The sequence below is a fragment of the Leptosomus discolor genome, unplaced genomic scaffold (genome assembly GCF_034619465.1).
Source record: "Leptosomus discolor isolate bLepDis1 unplaced genomic scaffold, bLepDis1.hap2 HAP2_SCAFFOLD_35, whole genome shotgun sequence".
In the NCBI taxonomy this organism is placed as follows: Eukaryota; Metazoa; Chordata; class Aves; order Leptosomiformes; family Leptosomidae; genus Leptosomus; species Leptosomus discolor.
This window is the reverse complement of record NW_028237764.1, coordinates 602,461-628,993: the sequence shown is the minus strand read 5'-3', so window position 1 is coordinate 628,993 and position 26,533 is coordinate 602,461. Positions and strand designations below refer to the sequence as shown.

The 26,533-nt window shown below is 51.0% G+C and overlaps 4 protein-coding genes across 4 annotated transcripts; all 4 read right to left on the bottom strand.

The window, feature by feature from the left end:
- Positions 1-1,747: 1,747 nt before the first annotated feature.
- On the bottom strand, positions 1,748-2,713 carry LOC147412899 (olfactory receptor 14C36-like). The gene has a single exon (XM_086480775.1). It carries the CDS (start codon positions 2,711-2,713, stop codon positions 1,748-1,750), a length of 966 nt encoding a protein of 321 aa, XP_086336901.1.
- A 10,446-nt stretch (positions 2,714-13,159) lies between these two features.
- Positions 13,160-16,968, bottom strand: LOC147412898 (olfactory receptor 10AG1-like). The gene is made up of 2 exons (XM_086480774.1): positions 16,959-16,968; positions 13,160-13,713 (listed from the first exon to the last, which is right to left on the bottom strand). The coding sequence occupies exons 1-2, from the start codon at positions 16,966-16,968 to the stop codon at positions 13,160-13,162; spliced, it is 564 nt and encodes a 187-aa protein (XP_086336900.1).
- A 1,657-nt stretch (positions 16,969-18,625) lies between these two features.
- Positions 18,626-21,340, bottom strand: LOC147412897 (olfactory receptor 6E1-like). The gene is made up of 2 exons (XM_086480773.1): positions 21,177-21,340; positions 18,626-19,613 (listed from the first exon to the last, which is right to left on the bottom strand). The coding sequence occupies exons 1-2, from the start codon at positions 21,338-21,340 to the stop codon at positions 18,626-18,628; spliced, it is 1,152 nt and encodes a 383-aa protein (XP_086336899.1).
- A 3,749-nt stretch (positions 21,341-25,089) lies between these two features.
- LOC147412896 (olfactory receptor 14C36-like) lies at positions 25,090-26,058 on the bottom strand. Its single transcript, XM_086480772.1, has one exon. It carries the CDS (start codon positions 26,056-26,058, stop codon positions 25,090-25,092), a length of 969 nt encoding a protein of 322 aa, XP_086336898.1.
- Between the last annotated feature and the right edge of the window lie 475 nt (positions 26,059-26,533).

Below are 26,533 nucleotides of genomic sequence, written 5' to 3'. Positions count from 1 at the left end.
TTCACCTCCCCACATGCATACCAGATGCATGCTTACCTCTCATCTGTACAGTGCAAACACGGACTGCTGACCTAGTCCTTTTCTTGTACAGCGGCACTGAAAATGTCTTTTTTCCTTCTTTTTCTCTCTTTTTAGCAATGGAATTTTACCTTCCTTTTCTTTCCCAATTTTGGCCCTGTTTTTCTGCCTCCTTTTTTGCAAGATTCTGCTCTTGTTTTCACAAGACGTGGGGCCTATTGTTTACTCCAATAGACCGGGTGGTCTATCAGCAAGAGCTCTTTTCCCAAATTTGGTCTTGTTTTTCCAGCTCGGTCCTGTTTTTCACAAGAATTCGGGCCAGTGGTTTTGTATGCTGGACCAGGTGGTCTATGAGCAATGCGTGACTGACTTATGTCTGTTCTGCTGAATGAGAGGAACAGGGACAGACTGATAAAAGAGAAACATCCTACCAGGGAGAGTCCCACCAGATAGTCTTGCTTGTTTGTACTGATTTATGCGATCTAGGCAAGTACAACCCATCAGTAAAAAACACTTTTTTGAGAAAAAATATCCTTGAAAATCTGTAAGCAAATGAATTCAGTTTATATATTGCATTTTGGTGTAGAGAGTATAACAGAAACTACTTTCTGAACTTTCGTAGTAATTGAGTTATGTAGCTTTAAATTGCATAAAAACTACTAAGTGAAGCAACAAGGTGTGCTAGCTTTGTGGAATTTTGACCTAGCACCCTTTTCTGCCCAGATTTATAAATAAATATGTCATCTCTGTGTGTACAGTTGGCTTGTTGCACATTGGACACTGGACCCAGCTTCTGGGAACATTTTGTTGGCCCTCTGAGAAAGGACAAGCAAACTCTGCGAGCTGGGGTGAGAGGCCAGTGCTGGAAATGGTGGTTGTTACTGGCTGCTCTGTGAGGATGGCCCTGGGGCAGCACCCCTGGGGTGTCCAGGGAGCACAGGCTCAGACCAGACACTCCTCTGCATGTCCTTCATGTCCCAGAGCAAGAAACAGGCCACTGAGAACATTCATCCAGCCGGCATGCTGAGGAGATCCCCACCTCAGGCCCCTTGCAGACCCACGTGCTAAACTTCCTCCCCAGGACAGCAGGAGACAACTGGCCTAGGGGATCCTCAGGAAGGTCCTTTTGCCCCAGGGAAAGGGCAGCCTGACCCGAGCTGACACCCACACCAAAGGGTTTCTCTTTCCATGTCCCCCCTGCACACACACACGATGCCCTGCTCTTCTCCCAGGGCATCCCATCTCCCCACAGAGACTTTTCCCTACAGAGCTCATCTCTGCTGACCTGGATGGCCATTCCTGCACCCCCTCCCCAGGCTCCCCACAGACCCTGAACTGGTGGTGCTGCTCTGCAGAGCAAGTGGGTTGTGGTGGCCAGGGCCATGCTGGTGAGGTTGGGAGGTAGACCCAGCTCAGAGTGGCTACTGCCCCCTCCACCCCAGCACACAGACGCTGCCCCTGCAAATCCAGAGAAGATCTGAGAGGAAGGAACTCAGGCAAACAAGTCGGTGCAGGGTCCTTTATTTGGTTTAAACACACAGAGAGCACAGCTCCTTATTTACACAAAGTCTGTGGGGCACACAAGGCGGGCAGAGACTGACATGGAAATAGGATGAAGAATGACAACATTTTTTGGACAGCATTTATACAACCAAGAAGAGCTAAAACCAAGAGAAACGAAAGCAAACCACTCACCAAAGACAGGCTGAGCCTCTAATGAGTTTCATTACTAGTGATATGCAGAAGAAGATGGGCAGTTCATTGTTACATCTGAACAAAAACCAGTCATCAGTTTCCTCAGGGCATCCTTGAGCTCCTGGTTCCTAATGCTGTATATGAGGGGGTTCACTGCTGGAGGCATCACTGAGTACAGAACTGCCATCAGCAGGTTCAGGGAAGGGGAGAAGATGGAGGGGGACTTTAGGTAGGCAAACACGCCAGTGCTGACAAACAGGGAGACCACGGCCAGGTGAGGGAGGCAGGTGGAAAAGGCTTTGTGGCGTCCCTGCTCTGAGGGGATCCTCAGCACGGCCCTGAAGATCTGCACATAGAACACCACAATGAACACAAAACACCCAAAGGCTAAACAAGCACTGACCACAAGTAGCCCAGCCTCCCTGAGGTAGGTGTCTGAGCAGGAGAGCTTGAGGATCTGGGGGATTTCACAGAAGAACTGGTCCACAGCATTGCCCTGGCAGAGGAGCAGTGAAAATGTATTGGCCGTGTGCAGCAGAGCATAGGGAAAAGCAGTGCCCCAGGCAGCTGCTGCCATGTGGACACAAGCTCTGCTGCCCAGGAGGGTCCCGTAGTGCAGGGGTTTGCAGATGGCCACGTAGCGGTCGTAGGCCATGACGGTGAGAAGAAAATACTCTGCTGCTATAAAAAAGAGAAATAGAAACACCTGTGCAGCACATCCCGAGTAGGAGATGGCCCTGGTGTTCCAGAGGGAATTGGCCATGGCTTTGGGAAGAGTGGTGGAGAGGGAGCCCAGGTCAAGGAGGGAGAGGTTGAAGAGGAAGAAGTACATGGGGGTGTGGAGGTGGGGGTCGCAGGCTACAGTGGTGATGATGAGTCCGTTGCCCAGGAGGGCAGCCAGGTAGATGCTCAGGAAGAGCCCGAAGGTCAAGAGCTGCAGCTCCTGTGTGTCTGCAAATGCCAAGAGTAGGAATTCAGTGATCGAGCTGGCATTGGGCATTGTTTCACTGCAGGAATGGGGGACTGTTGAAAAAGGAGAAGACTTTGACAAATTAGGACAGAATTCTCTGAACCAGTCTTACACCATTTCTCCCAGATAACCCCAAAGATGGCTTTCTTTTTGAGGGGGGACTTCAGTCAGTTCGTCTTTTGAGTTTAGGATTGGACGAGCAGAGGCTCTGCCCATGGGCTCCAGAGAAGTCAGACCTGTGCTATTGCAGTGATGACAAACAGCCCGTGCCTTCTGTAGGTGTTCTTGGCAATGGTTGCCTTCAGTCCTGTGAGAGGTATTTGCCTCAGTGACCGTGTGACAATTGTCCCTATTTTTTGCAGTGCAATGGAGTCAGCACCCAGACCAGCTGTGTCTGAGAGGGAAGAGCCCAGGGAGGGACCCAGCCCTTCCAACTCTGCTCGCCTGAACAGCAAAGTCTGCGTTGGAATCACTCACAGCCGACACAGAACCTTTCTCACCCCCGTTTTCCACCTCCTGGCTCTCTCCAGACATGATAAGAGCAGCGTGCCTGTGGGGGAGAATGGGGCTGTCACTAGGTTCCCATCCTCCCCTGCTGAAGTGCCCCCAGCAGGGTGGAAGGGCACTTCAAACTCTTCACCCCAGGGAGATGCTCAGGTGCGTGAAAGACAGTGCCCAGCATCTCCTGAAGAGAGACTCCGCTCGTTTACAAGTACCGCACTCTACATTGCCCACAGCCTCCCATGGTCAGTGTCTCAAACTGCATCTGAGACACAGCAGACGTCGCCCATACCCCCCACAAACCTGAGCTTTTGCAAGCAAGAAGAGGAGCAGCAGGAACAGGAGAAAAAAATACAGAGCAGTACATTGATCATTATGCAAATGAAGAACAGGAGAGGAAGACCGCTGGCACCCAGGAAAGCCTTCTCCTTACACAACAGAGCACAACACCTCCCCGTTGGTGACATCCCAGGCCAGTTCCTCTCAGTCACTTGTCTCTGTAGAAGGAAGAGATTTCTGTGTCAGAAGAGATGCATCTTTGCTGGAGATCAGTCCTTCCACTCAGAGCTTCTCCCCACAGCTCTATGAGGAAATCTCTGGGCTGAGTGATGATGCTGGTTGATGACAGATACCCTGCCACAGGTCACAGCCCCTGGGGTAAAGATACACTGCTTGGAAGGACAGCCCTTGGAATACCTGGATGCACACCCACCTACACATCCTGAAGCCATCCCCACTGGGCTTCACACCCCACAGCCATCCCCACCAGAAGGCAGCCGTCATGCCCTGTCCCTCTCACACGGCACTAGGGAAGCCCTGCTCTGCAGCCCGGCTTCCTCTTCTCCATCACAGACAGATCCCAGAGGTTGGACACATTCAGGAGATCCTGCAAGGAGCCACCGACACATCACCCTGCACCCAGAGACTTACTGTGTCAGAGGCTGGGAAGAGTTCTCCTCCAGTGAGCTCTCACCCATCCTCCCCCTCTCCCCTGCCTTCAACCTCTCTCTGCCCCGCTCCTTTCTCCTTGGTGCCCACAGGCAGCCCCCTCAGCCCTGCTGCGCTTTGCAGAGCAGCTGCTGCTGGGCAGAGCTGTCTCCCTGCAGCTCTGCCTGCTTGCTAGGAGCTCTCTCTGTCCCAGGAGCCCAGCCCAGCTCAGCAGCAGAGCAACAGCCCAACAACTTTTTAATGATCTCTCTGGTGGTTTTGCCAACGAGTTCGTGAAATTAAGAGACTGAGGGGAACCTGAGGAAACCTCTCGAGGAGTCAAAGTCAGATGCAAACTCCAAAGTTTCTTGGAGCACTCATGGGTTCCACTGAGGGACGTTACCGACAAAGCCTCTCTGGGGGCTGGTTAAAGGAGAAACCTGGAGGCAGTGAGGACAGGTAGGCAAAGGCAAGGTGAAGGTGGCTCTGATGCTGAGTATACCTTGCTGTGCTTCATCAAGCCAAAAGACCAAGCACTGACTCGCCAGCCCGTGCAGGGCAGACCCTGTCCCTCAGCCATTCCTCAGGGTTCTTCCTGGGGCAGGGTGATGTGGGGATGTGCAGTGCCAAGGGCAGGGCCAAGGTGCTCTGCTTCTGGGTTTGTCCTGGGTGGGCTGAGGAGGCACTGAGGTGCTGGTGCCGTAAGGTGAATGGGTCTTCTGGTAGGCCTTGGGGGTTGAGACAACAGCCATAATCAAGGGGAGAAAGACCTCAGCTCTCTTGGGGGCTTTTTGTCTTGCCAGAGTCCTTGAGCGTCTCCACCACAGGATGTCCTACAGTGTCCCACACCTGCGCTTGCCATTGCACCGTGCAGATCAGACTGTCCCCAGGAGAGGCCTGAGCAACGCCTGAGGGACATGTGGCAAGAGGACAGTGCTGCCAAGAGCTCTGGAGTGTCACCCTGTTCCCAGAATCACAGAACCAAGGAGGCTGGAAGGCAGCCAGCTGCCGCCTTTTCTAGGCGTCCCCTTCATGCTTGGTTTTAGCCAGCAGCTCCTTTCTCAGCCATGCCAGCCTCCTGCCACCTTTATGTGACCTCAGGCATGTCAAGGTGGACTGTTCTGGATTGTTAAGAGGAGATCCTTGAGTATCAAACAGCTCTGGACCTGTATTCTCTGCTTGTCTGTAGCCGATGGTTTCTTCTAAGAAGGTCCATCAGCAGGCCAAAGTCTGCCCTATAGAAGCTCTGTTCTTTCTTTTCTTCCCTTTTTCTCAGTATCCACAACTCTACCTTCTCCCCCTGGCCTTTTCCATTCCTAGCCAGCTCTTCCTTGTTTGTACATGTTGTATGTTAAACCCAGCAAGAATTTAGGCACAACCCTGCAGCTTGCACACCTCCCTCCTCCAACCTCTGTGGAACAGCGGAAAAGGAAAGAAGAGTAAAAGCAAGAAAACTTGTGGGTTAAGATGGTCACTTGGGGTCATTGCCCTGATTGTGTCCCCTCCAAACCTCTTGTACTCTCACCCCCCCAGTCTATTCACTGCTGGAGCACAGTCAGAAACAGAGCAGGCCTTGACGCTGTGCAAACACTCTTCAGCAACAGCCACAACATTAGTGTGTTCTCAGCATAGTTTTGATCACAAATCAAACACAAGACCATGGGAGCCTCCATGAACAAATGTATCTCCAGCCCAGCCAGACCCAGTCCAATCTCCACCCCTTCTCCATCCCCTTACTCTCATACTCAGCTCCACACTGTGCAAAAGCACCTCATCTGCCACCACCCCTTCCCATCACGTGACTGACAGCTATTATTGCCTTATCTATGGGTCATCCCTCTCACACGTCCATGAAATGATCCATAAAGTGTCCACTGATTTAATGTTGTCCATGACTTGGGTTTCATTTGGGATGGCGGTTACTGAGGACAAGAGAGGTGTGATGTGTGGAGTTACTGGTCATGAAACCAGCTCAGGTTGGATCGTTGTTTCACTTGCTCAGGCTTTTAGAATGCTCATTTAGGTGATATGTGCTGTAGAACTTTCTAAAATGTACAACTCAAATTGTGAGTTTTTTTCTACCCAGGTTAAATCTACTGCAGGTACACATCAGATTTTCCAGAAATAAACCCAGTGCACCCACATCTTTGAGAAAAGAAATCCTACAATCAGGTTGGCCTTTTCCTGAGGGAGGTATAACCTGTGCTGTCTTTCCCAGACAGTTCCCTACGTGCACTATAGGGACATTATCTCCTTCTGCAATAGGCAGGTTTTTGTCTGGGCAGGGCCAGGTTGATCAGTCCATCCTCTGGTATTAACCAGGCAGGTGGCTTCTGCCCAGTCTGCATCCCACCGCTTGTATTTCCCAGCATCCTTTGCTCTCAGTCTTGTCCTTAACAGTCCCTTCTCTTGGTCAATCATTCCGGAGGCTGGTGTGTGACAGGGGATGTGGCACACCCAATCATTGCCACGTTCCCTGGCCCAGGGGCTTCTGAGGGTGTTTCAGAAAGGAATCCTGCTGTCTGCCTCAGGTCTTTCTGGGGTGCCACAGCACTTGCTTTTCAAGGCCCAGGATGGTGTTTTGGGGGGTGGTTTGGGTCACAGGCCATGTTGCCATCCATCTGGTTGTCACTTCCACCACAGTAAGCACATGTCACTTGCCTTGGCAGGTTCGTGGCAGTGTGATATAACCCATCTGTGAGGCCTCTCTGGATTGATATCGCAGCCACCATCCTTCACACCACAGAGGCTTTGCTCGCTTGGCTCACTTGACTATGATGCATGTGTCACACTCCTGAATAACACCTGCAATGGCTACAGTGGTCAAGTCCACCTCTCCACCTCAAGCCCATCTGGACATTGAAGCTCTCCCTAGATGTCCTGACCCTACAGGATTCCACTAACTTATGACTAGTTAACTCCTCTGTTCCCAGTGTTGGTCCACCTCAGCCACTTCCATTGTTGCACCCGGTCTACTTGCTTGTTGTGTTGATGTTCCTCAGGGATTTCTCTGTCACTTCCCTTGTCCCTGGTGAGTGACTCCAGCTGTTGAGCTTCCTCATCCTCCAACTCCCGACTTGTTCAGCATTCGGGCTAACACTATTGAATGTCCTTCCTTTCCCCCTGTACAGGGGAGCCCCATTCAGGGAGAAGGCCTGGGTATGGATTGTCATGCGCCTTCTGCCTGAGTACCTGATGGGACAGCAGCAGGCGTGTGACTTGTTTGTGCCTCTCCAGGAAGCTGAAAGAGCAGGTTCAGAAGATCAAGGTGAGGTTACTTCTGTCTGGTCAGGTGAAAGGCCAGAGGAAGGATGATGAGTTAGGCTGGCTGCTTGAAGGGGGCTTCCTGAGGTTTTTAATCTTTCCTTGGAAGCAGGAAAAATCAGGAGAAAGAAAAACTGCTACAAGGTGCAGCTTGGAAAGTGGAGACTGGACATGAGGAAGAAGAAATGTGCAGTAGAGCTGAGAGAGTTGTCATCAGTGCTGCTGAGCCTAGTTGGAGGCCTGTAACTAGTGATGTGCCCAGGAGTCAGTACTAGGTCGAATCTTATTCACTCTATTTATCAGCCACTGGATGAAGGGACAGAGTGCACCCTCAGCCAGTTTGGTGACGATAGAAACTGGGAGGAGTGACTGACACGCCAGAAGGCTGTGCTGCCATTCAGAGAGACCTGGACAGGCTGGAGAGGTGGACAGGGAGGAACCTCATGAGGTTCAACAAGGGCAGGTAATAGAGTCAGATGGAAGATATGTGCAGGCTGATACAGGGACAGGACAACACCTGGGGGCCTCTTCTCGCAGGCTCTTGGCACTTTCCTTTGGCCAACTGCAATGGCAGCTGATGCCCCAATAAAGGGCATCTGAACCTGTCCCTGTCATGATGTTCAGGGTGGCCTGTAGAGGTGTTCGTCTGATGGGATGGAGTCATGTGCCACAGGGAGAGCTCAGTGCCTCTCTTCCTCCTCTCCATCTGGTGGATTTACTAGATCTTCACTGACTGCATTGGCAGTTGTCTCATGGTCAGCCCCACGTCGTGTGACACGATTCAGAGCAGCTACTCAAGTCAAAGTTCCAGTCCAGGCCCACAGAGCTACCTGAGATGTCAGGGCTGGCACAGGAGTCACAGGTCCTACAGGAAAAGCAATTTTCATTAAGGGAAGGTGTGCTAGAGACACCCCTGATGGCACCTCAGAGAGTGGGATTTAGTGTTTTGTGCCATTGATGGTTGCCATCAGTCAGAGGCATCAATCAGAGATGCCACCAAAGAGGCAAGGTCTGTCCCTTATTCTATCTAACATAAAGATGGGTGAACATAAAGCGCATCACAGCGGCGTCTTTACTCACCCCCTGACCATTCAACCAAGGAAGAGCCCAAGCATTTTAACAGTGTGCCTGGAGACATCTTGCCTTCAAAGACAGCATCCCCCAGGCACAGCAATGGCCCATATCAAAACTCAATTGAAACCCAAAAGGGAATTCAAGGGCACCAAGACGAGCTGTTGCTACATCAGGAACAGTTGAAAAAGAAACAGAGATCCTACAGGACTACTCCTAAATTAGGTAAGAATACATGTAGATGGATCTGGGATATTCTATGTCCTCTTTGCCGCAGTTACCACCAGCAAGGTCTGCCAGGCCTTTGAGCTGTGAGGCAGGACTCTGGAGGAGAACAACCAGTGGCGGATGGGGATCAAGCCAGGGGTCCCTTAGCAAACCACACCCTTTCCAGTCCATGGGACTGGACATGTTGCATCCAAGGGTGCTGGTCAGCTCATGAGGATGACTAAACCCAGCCACCCCCAGCAGTGGGCATTCCCCATCTCCATGGCCTGCACGCAAGATGGAAACATCTGTATCATCCCTGATATGCACAGGAGGGGCCTTCCTTCCTGCTATGTTTCCAGTAAAACCCTCCTCCTCCTCCTCTACCTATTTTCTGTTGCTGGACAGCCTTTTAAGGATTCGATAAAGCCATCAGCAATCTCTTTGTTTCTCATTGACATCCCCCGACGCTCTCTCCCACACCTACACATGACCAACGACTACTGCTCAGGGCCGCTCCCTCTTCAGAAGAGGCCTTGAGAGTTTTAGATCTTCTTGGTGCTTTTTAGAATCTTCCTTGGTGTCTCTAGAGCTCATGGTGAGCTTTCTTAGCCATAGCAGGATCTTTTTGACCATGTCTTATGAAATGATTTCCCGTTTGTGATTGTGCAGAAGGAGCAGTCCCCGAAAAGCACCAAATCAATCAAAACCAATACCGAGTGAAGTGTCAGTAGGAGCCAGGTGAGTTGCCCTCATGGCTGTGGCTTCCTGGCAAGGAGTCTGTCCTGAGAAGGGGATCCAGCCTCAGCCACACTCTGAGAGGGAAACAGCAGTGTCCATGCCACCTGGTGACAAAAAGGGTGGGTTTTGCAAGGCCACCCTTCATCTGAACCGCTTCAGAGAGGGACTTGCGGATTGGGTGTCACGCTGTGGATGGTAAATCCTGATTGCATTGGCATCACCCAGAGGGGCTACCCTGGTGCAGATGGCTCCGCTGCAGAAATTGGTGTTTAGGCAGACGGATGCTGTTGTTGTTGGAGATAGTGAAATCACCCGAGCACTTGGAGGATAATTGGAGGATTGCCACCTCAGTGGCCCTTCAGTGAACTGGTTCCTGTTTGCCATTGTCTCCCTGTCGTGGTGCAGGGTGTGGTGTCAAAGGTGCTGAGCAGAGGAGCACAACCCCTTCTTGTGGCTGCACTCCTGCTCCTACAACCCAGGAGGCTGTTGCCAACCTTTGCTGCTGGTTCGTGTTTTGCCTGATGATAATCAAGGACCACCAGGGCCATTTCCACAGAGCTGCTGCCGAGCCACATGGCTCCTGGCCTCTCTCCCTGCAGCCTGTAGTTCCCCTGCTCAGCCCTTGGGTCTCTTCAGAAGGCGTGTGTGAGATTCACTTCTTGCTTTCTCCAGTCATGGAGACCTTCCAACTGGACCAGAGTAGCCCTGCTGTGGCACTGGCCTGGTCTGTCAACAGCCTTGGCCTCATCCTGTCTGCTCCAATGGGCTCCTAAGGGTTGGGCTGACCTTACCTAAGTAACACTTGACTTGATCTCTGTCACTGTTGGATTGTTTCTGGGCTTCTGCCTCTTAGACACACAGAACTGAAAGACCTTGCTGGTGAAGACAAAGGCCAAAAATGCATCAGATCTCTCTACATCTACTCTGAGGAAATTCAGCAGTGGCCACACATTATCTGCAGTTCTTCTTCAACTCTTCCTGAAGCAGTAACTGCTCATCATTGTGCCCTTGAATTGCCTTGCAAGTGTCAGCCTCACAGGAGCTCTGGCTTTTCTAAAACAAAAGGGAGTTCTGCATTCCTCCTTTTTTCGATCCTTGCATCCACCTCTTGTAGGCTTCCTTTTTTTCTGTGTAGCTTCCCTGTGACTCTCCTGTTCCCCCAAGCTTCTCACCTGACAGCTCTGCTTGTTGTCCTGACTCTTGGTGCGCACTCTCTTGTGCTTGAAAGACACTGTCCTTGAACACCAGCTAGACTGAGCATTGCTGCCCTTCTGTGCTGCTCACATGGGCTCCTGCCCTAAAATTCACAAGGCTTGGTCAAAGTCTGCTCCTCTGAGGTCTTGCATCTGCACTCTTCTATTCTCCTTCTGCTTAGGAGTGGAGACGCCATGCTTCCGTGGTCATGACAGGAAAGGTTTTCACACCCATGCCCAGCTCTTCCTTCTTTGAAAGCAGCAGATGCAGATGAGCGTCACCCTTGCTGACCAAGCTGGCAGCTGTGCTATAAACACCTGTGTCCCAAGCCCCTCCAGAAACCTCCAAGACTGTTTGCATGTTGTTGTGGTCCCCTTCCAGTGAATGCCAGGTAATTCAAGCCTGCAAGGAGACTTAAATGGGTTCTCTGCCTCACACCAAATGTTCTAGATTGGATGGTAGATGGCAGTGTGGAGAGGAAAGGAGGTGCCCACAAAGAGAGCAAAACCTGCTCTCCTCAAGGGCAGAGAGAAACAGAGCAGGGCTGTGCAGTCTGAACAGGAGAGGGGTTTGTTGTCTGTTGTGTCTCTGCAGCCCCAAGGGCCTGTGGTGGAGGGGAAGCTGACCTGAGGAAGGAAGACATGAAGTCGAAAATGTCCATGATGTGGACATGCTGTGACTCAGGCACACTGTGAAAACCATTCGCCTGATCTGTGATTGTATCATCGAGGAGACGGTTACACACTGGAGGAGAGAAGAACCAGCAGAGTTGGAGAAGGAATGGCCATGAGCGAAGACCCTGCTGCGATGAGCTTTGTACTCACACTCTGCCCGACATTTACTGGATAGAGACAGGAGACCCCTGAGGTGACTTCAGGGGTGGGATTCAGTCACTGGCCCAAAGGCATTGACTCTGAGGTGTCCTGGGTGGTGCCTGTCACTCAGCTAGTCTGAATGGGGGCAGGGTTTCTGGGTTGGACCTGTGCTGTCCGTGTCAGGTTCCTGCAGTTGTGCTGGGGAGCTCTTGCACCTCCCGGAGCACTATGGGCCTGTATTTGGATATTAAATTGAGGTTCAGCTGCCCCGAATTAGGGCAGGCAATGAAGGGATGCACAGGAGACAACTGCCGTTAGACTCATAAGACATAGAGAAAATAGAGCTGGTGGAGAAGAGAAAGAGAGAGACTTGGCTCTGCCTGTGCCACATGGCTCCGTTTGATCAACTGAATACCTCTAGAGGATGCCCTGGACATAGGGAATAGTTACAGGTTCTGCCCGTGGTCCTGCCTGCGGTCCTGCCCATGGGCACTTTCTGTCTTTTAAGTTGGCCAATGGAATTTCCCACCAGCCTCTAAGGAGATGCCCCCAGATGCTGCCCTGTGCCTAGGAACTGCTCCATCAGAGCTTGCAGTCACCAGCATGCATCTTGGTCACCTCTGGCACCAAATCTGTCACCAAGTGTCTGTGCCTGAGCACCTTCCTCCTGCCCTCCATTTCCAGTAACGAGCAAGGGAGCTGAGACAAGGAGCTCACGAGCAGGAGCCTATCTTGTGCACGTCTGAACGGAGGCAAGAGGGATCCCCCCTCCTGCGGGTTTGTGGTGGGCATGGGATGGAGCTAACTCCTCTTTTAGCCCTGGGGACTACAGACCCAGGATGAGATGCCTCCCTTGAGACAGCTGAATCCCTTCCCTCAGGCCAGGTGAAGGAGATCCCTCCCTGTGTTTTAGAAGAGTCCAGGAAGACCCACCGCTGAATCGTGAGGTCCAGACAGGCCCCCCTCACTTTCTAAACTTCCTCTCCAAGAGGAGCGTCGGTGCAGCTCGATCCAGCCTTAGCCCCCGACTGCAAAGAAGAATTTGGAGCCTCGGTTCTAGCAGACACACGTGTTCCTGAGCTGCCTCCCCTCATGAGTGCCAGAAGGTCAACTGCCCCAAGGGCATGTGTGGCTGTGGTGAATACTGGAGAGTCCCTCCCGGGAAACCTTGCCGGCTGGGGTTAAAGCACAACCAACACAAACTCCAGAGGTCTATTCCAGTGCTGGACTCTTCCCCTGGTGATTGGGGTTTTTTATTCTTTATGTCAAGTTAGAAAGCATTAGACAACTACATGGACGAGATCATAGCAGGGGAACATGACTTTCATGTCTTTTAACTTTTTACAGCTGATTCCACGCAGGGACATCGTAGATAGTCTGTGGGGTCCATCAAGCGATTTCTCAGCCCTGAGGGCAGTCATCCCTTCATCGATTGTTTCACCCTCTGTGCCCCATTGACTACTGACCATCCTTTGATGATTTCCCTTTAATGTGTGGTTGGTCAGGCACAGCTTGAAGTAGCTACTGGCGTTAAGCTATAGAGGGACACCGAAGATGCTCTGGAGGACAAAGATGTCATGGTGGGGCATGGCATAACAGGAAGGCCTCAGGAGACCTTTCCCCTTCTTGAGGAAGATGAAAGCCAGGCTGGACACAGGGTTTTGTTGGAGCAAGTATGGGGTGCTTTATTCAGGCCACCACGTACCCCAGGGAGAGTTCTGGTACTATTTGGGACTCTTTTGCATACTCTGTAGTATCACTTTGTCCAGAGGAGTCTCTTCAAGGCAATTCTCACTTCCTTATTCCTCAGGCTATAGATGACAGGGTTAAACATGGGGGTCCCAACTGTGTAAAGCAGGGCAAGGTATTTGTTGGTGCCTATGGAATCCCTTGACCGTTGCTTTAAGTAGACGACTGTGGCCAAGCCGTAGCAGAGCGTCACCACCCAGAGGTGGGAAGAGCAGGTGGAAAAGGCTTTGTGTCTGCCCAGAGCCAAAGGTATTTTCAGAGTTTCCCTGGTAATTTTAACGTAAGACACAACTATGAAGGAGAAGGGAAGGACTCCGAATGCCAGGATGATGGTGTACAGCATCCCTTGGTTCCAGAAAGTGTCTGCACAGGCCAGTGCCAGCAGAGGGGGGAGGTCACAGAAAAAGTGTTGAAGGTGACGAGATGCACAGAAGGGCAAAGTGAACTCCTGGTGGGTCTGTCCTACTTGCACTGGTAAGACAGTCAGCCATGACCCCACCACCAGCCAGATGCAGAGACCCCTGCTCATGATGAGGGCATAGTGCAGGGGGTCACAGAGGGCTGTGCAGAGGTCATGGGCCACAGCAACAAGGAGAAGGCACTCAATGCTGCCCCACAAAACCAGAAAATACAGTTGGGCAGCAAAGCCAAGACCCTGAGGAGAAGGGCCTGGGCACTACGAGGGATGCCATAGGAGCCGGTGGTACACGCTCACCGTGTGGAAGTCCAGCTGCAGATGGGGCTGCAGAGACGGGGCTACGTTAGGGGGTGCGTGGCCACCCAGACAAGGGACCTGTAATCCCCCTTGGCTCGGCACTGCTGTGGCCACATCTGGATGACCAGAGTCTGGCTTTGGGGCTGCCTTGCCTGGAGGAATGGGGAGGAAAAGGAAAGCCTGCCGAGGAGATCTGCCAGGCTGGAGTTTGGAGCCTGTGCAGAGAGGATGAAGGTTCTGGGCTTCTTTAACCTGCTGAAGTGAAGTACCAGGGCACTACAGGAGGAGCGTGCACCTGCTTGAAGGGTGGTTTCAGAGCTGATGGAGATTTTCTTGGTAGTGGGAAGAGAAGGAAAGCTCCACAAAGTGCAGCTTGGAAGGTTCAGACTGGAGGGGAGAACAAAAGAAATGCCACTCCAAGGGTAGCCTTGTGGTGCAAGAGGTCACCAAGAGGGGGTCTGGATCAGCCTATGGCTTTGTGTTTCAAGGAATGGCCAGCGGAAGTTGAGAGACATGAGGGAAGGTGTAGAAATGGTGGGGTGAGAGCTGGGTGGGAAAGCAAGCAGGGTGTCAACAGCCTGAAGGGAAAGAGGTGCAGGCTTGGGGCAGGGTAGGACAGGCTGCAGGAGAGATGGCCAAGGGCTGTAGCAAGGCTGAAAGGTCCAAGAGGCCTAAGGTCTTGGTCCTCTTGGCTAGAGCAGTTGCCTCTGCCAGCGAGGCTGGTGAGATGGAACTTGGAGGGTGTCAGGATGGGCCTTGGCAGGGCCTGAGGGTCAGGGCTTGGCCTTTCTGCTTCCTAAAGCAAAGCAAAGGGTTTTCTCAGCATTCCAGCCCCCTGCACAGGGCCTTGGCCTGCCTGCAAGCATGGCCTCCAGTGATCTGCTCTAAGGAGGCCCTGGGGAGGCTTTGTCAGTAAGGGCCCTCAGGGGGGCCAGTCAGGGCTTCAAGGGACTTCTGGGCTTTGCTTCTGACTTTGACTTCTGGAGAGGTTTCTTCAGACTTCTCTCAGTACCTGAGGGTCATGGAATGAGCCCCAAATGCCCTAATGAGCTGTTTACCTTGTCATTTTCTTCAAGTCTTCAAAACTTGCACAGATAACTGGAGCTATTTCATAGTGTAGTTCAGGAGGAAGTTTTCAAAGTGCATCTAAGAATTTTTTTTTTTTTTTTTAAGGGTTACACCTTCTGCCTTTTCTTTCAGAGAAGGGGTTAGAGCAGCATTCTCTAAGTGCTAACGATCCCGAGGGTCTCCTCAGGAGTTCTGGACTGATCAGAAAGGCATTTTTTTGAGGTCTGACACTGTATGGATAACCTTGCTCCTCACCTCCCCAACCCCATAGTTTTCCTCATTGTCCCCTGGAACCTGCATCACTTTTTGTGACATCAGCCTTCTCCACTGCATTCTGCAGCTGGATGTTACAGCTCCATTGCATCACCTCCTGCCTGCTCTCCTGACAGACCTGGCTGCACACAGGCACAGAAGAACTGTTCCTGATGTGTAGAGAACCATGATGAAGTTTCATGAACAATAAAACACACTCTGCAAGCACATGCTCTGTCCGAGCTGTCTCTAATGAGCTTGAACTTCCTACAAGCGATAATCTGAGGAGAAATATCTACAGTAGGTGGATACAAGATAATTAGAAACAAAGACAATGAAAGAGTTGGCTAAGGACACAATTAGACTGTTGAAAGACATGTACGATTTTACTACCTGAAGCTCAAAACAGCAACATAGGTGAGAGGCATCTGAATGAACAAAGATTAAGGGGAGGAGGAAACCAGAGAGTAATGATCTGGCCAGTCTGCATCTGAAAAGATGACTTCAGAAATGGTCATTGTATCCTGAACAGGTGCAAATATCTGAAAGATTAAAGAAATAAGATCCACCATAGAACAGGAAGAACAGTGTTAGTGACCTCACAGGGGAAGATGGATATTTCTTTGGAATATCCCTTTGGAAAGGTCATGGGAATGGCAGAGGTCTCTTCTGAGAGAGGACAAACATCCATCTTTGAAAGAGGCCGAAAGTGCATCCCAGGGAACCCCAGACTGTACAAGCTCACGCTGGGGAGGAGTGTGACATCACTGAGAGTCCTCATGGGTGACAGTTCTGAGCACCTGCGGGAGAGTGACTGTCAACATGGACTCTCCAAGGGTCACTCGTGCCTCACCAACCTGACAGCTGCACTTGTGCACGAGCAGATAAAAAGTGGCTGCCATTTGCCTCAGCTTCAGCCCAACCCTTGCCGTGGTCTCCCTCAATATTCTTCTACCCAAGTCAGGCCATTCCAGTCGGGACGGGTAGAGAAACATTAGGTTAAAACTGCATTAGGAAAAGCGATGCTGGCAGGTGGAGGGAGGTGACCCTTCCCCTCCACTCAGCACTGGTGAGGACACACCTGGAGTGCTGTGTCCAGTGCTGGGCTGCCCAGGGCGAGGAGGTTGCTGATCTACTAAAGCAAGTCCAGCAAAGGGCCACAGAGCTGGTTTAAGGGACTGGAGCAGCTTTCATAGGTGTTAAGGCTGAGAGTTGTGGGACTGTTCAGTCTGGAGAAGGAAGCTTGGAGGGATTTTATTAATGTATAGGAATACCTGATGGGAGGGCATGAAGACCAGGGAGCCAAACTTTTCTTGGTAGTTCCCAGTGACAAGGGGGTGATGGACACAGATATATAGACACAAAATTCTGTCTGAAACAGGTAAATGCTTTTTGACTGGAAGGGTGGTCAACAACTGGAACAGAGTGCCCCAGTGGATTGGTGGAGTCTCCATCAACCGACCTCGACCAGGTCTTCAGCAACCTGCTCCAGCTGGCCCTGCCTCAGCTGGGGTTTGGACTAAATGATTTCAGTGTCTTTAGATGACCATTGAATGTCCCTTCCAACCAAATCTATTCATGATTCTATGATTCTAAAAGTTCGTTTTGGTGAGGAGTGTGCCATCAATTAGAGTCCTCCTGGGTGATGTTCCTGGGCCCCTAAAAGAGAAGAATGTGTCCAAATGCAGGCAGTATGGACTTAGCAAGGATACATACTGGGACGTACGTGGGGAACACACAGACCTTTTCTGGGTCCTGTTCAATTTAATACCTGTATCCATGACCTAGAGTTGTCACCGCGTTTAACAAGAACAAATGTCAGATTCGACTCCTGGGATGAAAGAACACCAGTCACAAGTGTAGACTGGGAGAGGACTGGCTGGAGAGCAGCCCTGCAGAACGGGATCTGGGGGTGCTGGTTGACAGCAGGCTCAACAGGAGTCTCGAAGGTTCCCCATCAGCCAAGAGGGCAAACTGGAAGCTGGGGTGCATCAAACAGAGTAGAACCAGCCAGCCCAAAGAGGGGATTATCCCACTCTGTTCAGCGTTGGTGTGGCCTCACCTTGAGCACTGTGTGCACTTCTGTGCCCCACAATTTACTTAAGGTGCTCAGAGGAGGGCAACAAAGCTGGTGGCAGGGCTGGAAGGCATGTCCTATGAGGAACGGCTAAGGAGAGTGGGTTTGTGTAACTTGGAAATAAAGAGGCTGAGGAGTGACCTCATTGCTCTCGACAGCTTCCTGAGATGGGGACGTGGAGAGGGAGGGGCTGAGCTCTCCTCCCTGATAGCCTGTGACAGGGCATGTGGGAATGGTTCCAAGCTGCACCAGGAGAGGTTTAGACTGGACATTAGGAAGCATTTCTTTACCAAGAGGGTGGTCAAACCCTGCAACAGGCTTCCTAGAGAGGTGGTTGACACCCCAAGCCTGTCAGTGTTTAAGAGGCATTTGGACAACGCCCTTATGAACAGGATTTATCTTTTGGTGAGAGGTGAAGTGGTCAGGCAGTTGGACTAGATGATCATTGTAGCCCCCTCCCTACTGAACCATTCTGTTCTATAGAGGTACCTGTACAGGGTGGATCCCTCCAGCACCCGGGCTTTGACACTCAGTCTCCTCAGTATGAGCCCCTGAGGCTACAGTCCCATTCCAGATGTTGGTACAGACCACCTCAGTCTCACACACACACCCACATGCAAACTCTGACGTCCATTTACTCCGGTCTCTCGGTTGCTGGCACAAATGACACAAGGGCTGTCTGACCCCCTCGTCCTGCTGCAGTTGCTGCACTCACACCCCTGTGCTCATAGATTCACACAGAGGAGAGATTGACTCACCCAGGAAAGAGTTAGAAATAAAGTTTCATGAGAAGACAGAACAGGTTACACTGGTCGAGGGCCTCCCCTAAACTTCCCATAATACGTCCTGTGCAATCCAAAAATGCTCCTGCCCTGCATCCCAAAAGGTGTCCTCCACCTCCAGGCAACAGTCCCCTTAGCCCAAGTGGTGATCCAGAAAGCTGCTCTCAGTGACTCCTCTTGATGGGTTTGACACCTGGAAACGGGGCTGATGGCTCTCCCAGGGCAGCCCTGGAAGGAGCTGGGACAACTTGTTCATGCCTCAGGAGCCTGTAATTTGGGTTCTCATCTGCCACTGTGCCTCTGTGCTCTTCTTAGTTTGCAGAGAAGGGCTCTTGATGAGCTGGTGGCTCTCCTGGGATGGGTCTGGGAGAGCTGAGGCAGGGTATTAGCTGAGCTACTCCTTCTGCCGTTGGTAATGCTTTCTTTGACTGTACAGATGAGCTTCGTATCACTTAGCCTGACACAATCCCACAAGAAATTCAGCCTCCCAAGGCATCTGTGTTTGGAGGTCACATACATATGCACATGTATCATTTAAGAGGTGACAGCAGGTCGCTGGAATCACTGTCCAGAAAGGCATCATGACGAGGGGAAAAGCTGTACTGTTGCACGGGCAACGGCTTTGTTCAGGGCCAGCATCACAGCCTTGTTTCTAAGGCTGTAGACGAATGGATTTAAGAACGGGTACAGGATGGTGTTCAGCAAAGCTACGATTCTGTTTGTCTGCAAGGAAACATCTTCGGAAGGACACACATAGAGAGCAATGCAGCTCCCATATACAATGGCCAAGGTGGTGAGATGGGAAGAACATGTAGTAAAAGCTTTTTTCCTCCCAGAGGCTGCTGGAAGGTGTAGAATACAGAGAAGGATGCCCATGTAAAATGCCAGAGTTAAACATAAGGAACCCAGTACGACAAATGGCAATAAAAAAGAGTCTAGTTTCCAAAGCAGGCTGGTGTCAGAGCAGGACAATTTGAACAAGGGGGAGTTGTCACCAAAAAAATGGTGGATCTTGTTGGAGCCACAGAAAGTCAGCGCGTAGAGGAGGACCAGAAGGTAACTCATGAGTGTGATGCTCATGACCCAAGCAGCAACAACCAGGCGGATGCAGAGCTGAGGCTTCATGATGGCAGCGTAACACAAAGGCTGGCAGATGGCAACATAGCGGTCAAAGGACATGACAACCAGAAGAGCAAACTCTGTGCAGCCCAGGGCAAAATAGAAATAGGATTGGGCAAAGCAGCTGCTTAGGGAGATTCTTCTCCTCCCAGAAGCCAGGATCACAACGAGTTTGATGCTTGTGGAGGATGTAAACCAGATCTCCAGGAAGGACAGGTTGCTGATGAAAAAGTACCTGGGGGTTTGCAGGCGGTGATCCTTACACACCAGGAAAATGATGGTCGCATTCCCCATCACTGTTGTCAGGTAGACGAGCAGAAGGACCAGAGAGAGAAATAGCTGTAGTCTTTGGTCAAGCCCTGAGAAACCCTCTAGGACGAACTCAGTAACTGCAGTTTTGTTTTCTGCTCCCATGCTCAATTTCAGTTCATCCTGAGGAGACAGGAACCTGGCAAAAACCAACTGTGATAATTTCACCCTCTGAGAGAAAAGTTCTGTCCTTCCTTCTCTGCTGCTTTCCTTTCTTGCAGTCTTCCTATATGACACAGACAGAGACAGTCCTTCAAGCATTTCTCCCACCTAAATTTTTCTGTTTCGCATTTCAGTGGGAGTCCTCATAGAATTTGTTGTCTCTTTTCTGCCCTTTCCAAACACTCACAAAGGATTTCTTTCTCCAGAACACATTTTAAAGAGGCTGTTAGCTATTTCACTCCGTTCCTAGGTAATCCCAAATCCTCCAAACGTCTGTCACACTTATGTGCCAAACTCTCCTCTCCTATTGCACAAATACTAAACAATCAAAACAAATGAAATCAAATCAAATCTGTATGTTGAAAGCTGTTCTTTCTATTTTTCCATACTTGCCTTTTTGGGCTAGGAATCCCCGAGAATCTGTTGATTTTAAAATAAGTAATATCAAGTATCTCTTCTGTAATCCCCCACTATCTTCCATGGCTTCTTGTTCTCTGTTTCTTCAGGAGAGGACAGGGGTGGGAAGGGGGAACAAGGACCAAGTCTAACTTGTCTTCCTTAGTACTCTAAATAGTGACTGAAATTTTCTGTGGTTCCACACAGTCTCATCTGACATCCGCCTGCACTCAAATGCAGTTGTTTCCAAACAGCTGCTCATTGCTATTACCCTCAAATGTCCTGACCTAAACACAGAGCAAGGGTGTCTGGAAGAGATTTGTAAGCTTTGTTTTGCATGCCAGTTATAGGCTGGGAGGACCCAGCCTCTAGTGTTTTCTCTTGTCTCCATTGAGTATAGAGGGAGCCTCTGGGAAACAAGTTCTCACAGGCACCTGCAGCACAGTCGAAGACACTCACTGTTCAAGTCTCAAATCTCGGATGTACCCAGTTATTATTTTTTAAAATCAAAATACGAATCTAACAGAAGGAAGCACAAGAAAAGTATACATAATAACGACCAATGTTTTTCCCTTCATCTTCACCGTTATTTTTAGACATAGAAAGGAGCAGAGCAGATGAGACCAGACACAGGATGATTCACAACGCAAGGGGAGGAGAGTGAGGGGAGGAGCTGGTGGGTTTGAAGCAGTGAAACAAAAGTTCTCCACAGGCTGTGTTGTCCCCTCAGGCTCTGTCCCAGGGCAGAATGGGTAGCATTACCCAAGGAATAAAATGGGAATTTCAACATAGGGTGGTGCTCCACGTTGGCACGACATTTCAGCTTGGGGCTCAGGCTAGTCTTACATCCCAAATGCCCGGCTTATTCTTTGCCTCTAGTCTGGCAGAGGGGAAGCTCTGCACTGGGTTTGTCTGGAAAACTTTCTGAGGTTGAATCACCGGCTGCATTTGAGCAAAATCTCAAGCTCAGTCACCTCCAGCAATTTGAGCGTGGTGAAGCGGTGAATCAGACGTGGCCGCCCCAGTTTCCATTTTCTGGGTCAGTTCACACACTCAAGGGCTGGTGTCTTCTTACTCTGTTGGGTGACACCTAAATTGTCTAAAATTATTCTTCTCCTGAAGGCACCTCCTTAGGGGAACCTACAGATTTGCAGACAGACTCTGTTCAGGCCCTGCATTGTCCAACACACAGCCACCATATGAGATACAGAGTGAAGAAACAGAGGATATGCAGGCGAAGGATATCCGGGTGAAGAAGGCCTTATTGTGGCTTTGCACAGAGGTTATCCTCAGGATGGTGCCTATCATGGAGGCATAAACCACAGCAGTCCCTGTGAAGGAGCTCAGCAGCACAGCGGAGGAGAGAGCAACGCTCCTGGTTCATAGTAGCTGGTGCCCGTGCGGGCTCCTCTCAGCAAAGGGATGATGCCCCAGAAGAAGCAGTCTCTGCACTGGGCACAGAGGGTCGGGTGGCACACAAGATGGTGAGGCTGAGCATGGGCAGAGGAGCCATTCCCCAGCAGGTGAACACGAGCACAGAGCAGAAGCAGGAGTTTGCAAAGACAAGAGCAACGCGAGGGCTTGCAAATGGCCCTGCAGCCATCGAAACACATCGCAACACCTCGGTTAAACTCAGCCGTGCCCAGGGAGACAGAGAATGTCTGCGGCTCGTGAGCAGCCACAGAGATCTCTTAGTCTGCAACACGGGACTGACAAACATATCAGGGGGAAGGACCAAAGTGAACCAAATCCATGGGTTGATGCTGCAGGGGATGCAAGGCCCCTTCATGACCTTCACCCCAGATGAGCCTGAGAGGGGAATGGGATGGGACCCACTGTCTTCCCAGCTGTGTATGTGCTGCTGCTGGTGTGGTGGCTTTAAAGGAGAGAAGGGATGGAAAGAGGTAACAGGATTGAGGCAGCTCCTGCCCTGAGCCTTGAACAAGAGCAAAGGAAGAGAACAGGGAAGTAAATGGGTGCAGACCATTAGACACGAGAAGAACACAAACCTGCAGGACAGCAGCCAACGGGGCTAGCGGTAGTGGCCTGTGGACAATGCCTGTACACCAACCACAGCTTTCTTAGTGGCGCGTATACTAGTAGAGAAAAGTATATAATGATGCTGTAGCAAACAATAAAGGTCTTCGATTCATCCTCTATCGGATTCCATGCCCTCAATCTCCACAAATGGCGCCCGAACAGGGACTTGAATCGCGGCAGTGAGCGACCGGTGGAGAGCCCAGCCGAACGAATAAAGCAGCGGATTGAGAGCTGCCGTCCGGACAAGTAATCACCTAGGAAAAAAGGTGAGCGGCTGGGTATGTAACTTAAGGAGTAGCTGATCCAGTGGCAACCCCGTTGAACTCCCCAGGCTGCTGAAAGGAAGCAGGATCGCGGAGTCACATTAATCTTCTCTGCAGGACAGGGGTGAGCAATGGGGCAGAATGGGTACCTCTGTGTCTGGGGAGGAAAAGACTGTCATGAAGATCTAAATAATCTGAAGGAGCAGCTGGATAAACAAAGCAAGAATCTCAATAGTTTAAAAAGTGAATTGGAACGAAATGTGCAGGAGAGAGAGGCCAAAATTGAGTCCCAACTTAAGTGTATCTTGAAGTGGGTCAGGATCGCAGGCCCCGGAGTGGACTCATGTACTATCTATTCCCCTGAGATATGGGACGAATTTCGCCCCAAGGCTTGGGAAGAGGGGGACTTGGAAATGTTGCGTGCCTTGCTGGTTAAGTACAGGCGCCAGATGGACCCCCTGGAGTACCCCCTCTCCGAGTACCCCTGGTTCCATGGGACGCTGTCACGGCTGAAGGTGGCTCAGCTGGTGCTGGTGGCGGCGCCGGCTCCCACGGTGTCTGCCTGGTGTGGCAGAGAGAGACGCGCCCAGTGAGAGCGTCCTCCTCTTCAGCTGCCAGGGCCGGCCGGCCCCGACCCCTGCGGCCCCGACACCCATGGCCTGGCTGAGCACCTCCCATTGCCCACCCCCGGCGAGGAGGAAGGAGGACAAGGACGATGCCGAAGGCTCATGGCGGGGGAAAGGGGACCCCCGGCATCACACCTGGGGTCACCCCAACCCTTCCCCCTCCCCCCAAAAATGGATCTCATCCCCCCACCCCCCAAAAAACGACCTCCCCCCTCCCCTCCAAAAACACTGCAGTATGGACCTGCCCCTCCCACCCTGGTCAATTTTCGGGGGGCGGGAGGGAAGTCTGTTGCTAAGAAAATTGGGAAAAAAAAAAAGAAGGAAAAAAAAAAAGAAAAAAAAAAGAAAAAAAGAGAGGGAAAAAAAAGAAAAAAGAGAGAAAAAGGGTAAAAAAAAGAAAAAAAGATAAAAGGAAAGATATAAAAGCCTTTGACAGATTTCTAGAAGTGGATTCCTGCTAGCTAGGAATAGTCTGAGTTACAGGTGCTGAGCTTGTTTTCCTGTGTTTGCTTTACTTTGCCTTGGTCACGTGTGTTTCCTTTGATCTGTAACTGGTCACTCAGAGCGAGCACCAGTGCAGTTGTTCTACAGAAGCCTGTGTAATAGTTGGGCATGTCATGCTGCAAAATCGTACAGCTATTGGTGTTTTGCTTTTAGCACAAGTCATGGATGTGAGGATTTTGAAGGAATGTGTTGCATGAATTTATCAGATCACTCCGAGTCAATCCATAAAAGTATCCAGATGCTGAAGGTCGGAGTTCTCAAGCTATGGGTTGATGAAACATGGAAATGGCTGAATGAGCTTTTAGAGGGATGGGGTTTTGTTAGCTGGTTTAAATCACTTATTAAGTTGTTGTTAGTCTGTCTGCTTCTCTTCCTACATATCCTTCTCTGTATACCATGTCTCCTGCAATGTATTAAGCGTTTAACATATGACTGTCACAGCTGTCTTGGTTGTAAGCAAAGGAGGGGGAGACATAGGAGTAAGTCAGAGGCGACCTTTGGAAGCCGGCCAGGCACTGTTGCACTGAGGAGGAACAAGGAGAGAAGGGATGGGAAGAATTAACAGGATTCAGGCAGCTCCTGCCCTGAGCCTTGAACAAGAGTAAAGATAATACAAAAGTAAAGAGATCCTCACCGTTAGATAGGAGAGGAACTCAAGCCTGCACGACAGCACCCAATGGTGCTAGTGGTAGTGGCGCATGGACAGTGCCCGTGAACCAATCACAGCTTGCTTAGTGGTGCGTGTGTTAGTAGAGAAAGTATATACTGATGCTGTAACACACAATAAAGGTCTTTGGTTTATCCCCAATCGGAGTCCGTGCCCTCAATCTCCACACCGCTCTGCGCATCCTTCACGACCCAGAGCAAGAAATAGGCCACTGAGAACATTCATCCAGCCGGCATGCTGAGGAGATCCCCACCGCGGGCACTTTGCAGCCCCACGTGCCAAACTTGCTCCCCAGGACAGCAGGAGACAAGTGGCCCGGGGGATCCTCAGGAAGGTCCTTTTGCCCCAGGGAAAGGGCAGCCTGACCTGAGCTGCCACCCACACCAAAGGGTTTCTCTTTCCATGTCCCCCCTGCACACACACACATGGTGCCCTGCTCTTCTCCCGGGACAGCCCATCTCCCCACAGAGACTTTTCCCTACAGAGCTCATCTCTGCTGACCTGGACGGCCATTCCTGCACCCCCTCCCCAGGCTCCCCACAGACCCTGAACTGCTGGTGCTGCTCTGCAGAGCAAGTGGGCTGTGGTGGCCATAGCCACGCTGGTGAGGCTGAGAGGCAGACCCAGCTCAGGGTGGCTACTGTCCCCTCCACCTCAGCACACAGATGCTTCCCCTGCAGCTCCACAGAAGATCTTGCAGAAAGGAACTCAGACAAATAAGTCAGTGCAGGGTCCTTTATTTGGATTAAACACACGGAGAGCACAGCTCCTTATTTACACAAAGTCTCTGGAGCACACAAGACAGGCAGACACTGACATAGAAATAGGACGAGGAATGATAACATTTTCTTGGACATTAGTTTAATGAAATATTTCATACCGCCTAGAAAAGCTAAAACGCCAAGAAACCAAAGCAAACAATTCATCAAAGACAGACTGGGCCGGTAATGAGTTCCATTACTGGTGATAGGCAGAGGAAGATGGGCAGTTCATTGCTGCTTTTGCAAAGAAACCAGTCATCAGTTTCCTCAGGGCGTCCTTGAGCTCCTGGCTCCTCATGCTGTAGATGAGGGGGTTCACTGCTGGAGGCAACAACGAGTACAGAACTGCCATCAGCAGGTTCAGGGATGGGGAGGAGATGGAGGGAGGCTTCAGGTAGGCAAACATGGCAGTGCTGACTAACAGGGAGACCACGGCCAGGGGAGGGAGGCAGGTGGAAAAGGCTTTGTGGCGTCCCTGCTCTGAGGGGATCCTCAGCACGGCCCTGAAGATCTGCACGTAGGACACCACAATGAACACAAAACAACCAAAGGATAAACAGACACTGACCACAACAACCCCAGCCTCCCTGAGGTAGGTGTCTGAGCAGGAGAGCTTGAGGATCTGGGGGATTTCACAGAAGAACTGGTCCACAGCATTGCCTTGGCAGAGGGGCAGTGAAAATGTATTGGCCGTGTGCAGCACAGCATAGGGAAAAGCAGTGCCCCAGGCAGCTGCTGCCATGTGGACACAAGCTCTGCTGCCCAGGAGGGTCCCGTAGTGCAGGGGTTTGCAGATGGCAACGTAGCGGTCGTAAGCCATGACGGTGAGAAGATAAAACTCTGCTGCAATAAAAAAGAGATTGAGAAAGACCTGGGCAGCACATCCAGTGTAGGAGATGGCCCTGGTGTTCCAGAGGGAATTGGTCATGGCTTTGGGGAGAGTGGTGGAGAGGCAGCCCAGGTCGATGAGGGAGAGGTTGAGGAGGAAGAAGTACATGGGGGTGTGGAGGTGGGGGTCACAGGCTACAGTGGTGATGATGAGTCCGTTGCCCAGGAGGGCAGCCAGGTAGATGCCCAGGAAGAGCCCGAAGGTCAAGAGCTGCAACTCCCGTCTGTCTGCAAATGCCACCAGGAGGAATTGGTTGATGGAGCTGGCATTGGACATTATTTAATTGCAGGAATGAGGGACTGCTGAAAGAGAAAAAGTCATTGATAAGTGAGGGCAGATTGCGCTGAACCAGTCTTATCCCTTTTCCCATAGATATCTCCCACAATGGCTTCATTTTTGAGGGAACTTCAGACAGTCCCTTTTTGTGAGGTCAGCATTGACGAGCAGGGACTCTACCCATGGGCTCCAGAGAAGTCAGACCTGTGCTATTGCAGTGGTGTCAAACAGCCCGTGCATTCAATAGCTGTTCCTGGCAATGGGTGCTTCACTTGAGTGAGAGGTATTTGCCTCGGTGACCGTGTGACAATTGTCCCTATTTATTGCAGTGTGATGGAGTCAGCACCCAGACTTGCTGTGTCTGAGAGGGAAGAGCCCAGGGAGGGACCCAGCCCTTCCAACTCTGCTCTCCTGAACAGCAAAGTCTGGGAAGGAATCACTGTAGACTAAGAGAGAATATTTCTCACCATCATTT

Bases quoted from the DNA above. Each gene is read 5' to 3' on its own strand.
- LOC147412897 (XM_086480773.1), bottom strand. From the start codon at position 21,340: ATGATAGGCACCATCCTGAGGATAACCTCTGTGCAAAGCCACAATAAG. The intron at 19,614-21,176 runs GTAGGTTCCCCT...GGTTTTTGCCAG, and splicing joins CAGAGTCTGTCTGCAAATCT to GTTCCTGTCTCCTCAGGATG.
- LOC147412899 (XM_086480775.1), bottom strand. From the start codon at position 2,713: ATGCCCAATGCCAGCTCGATCACTGAATTCCTACTCTTGGCATTTGCA.
- LOC147412896 (XM_086480772.1), bottom strand. From the start codon at position 26,058: ATGTCCAATGCCAGCTCCATCAACCAATTCCTCCTGGTGGCATTTGCA.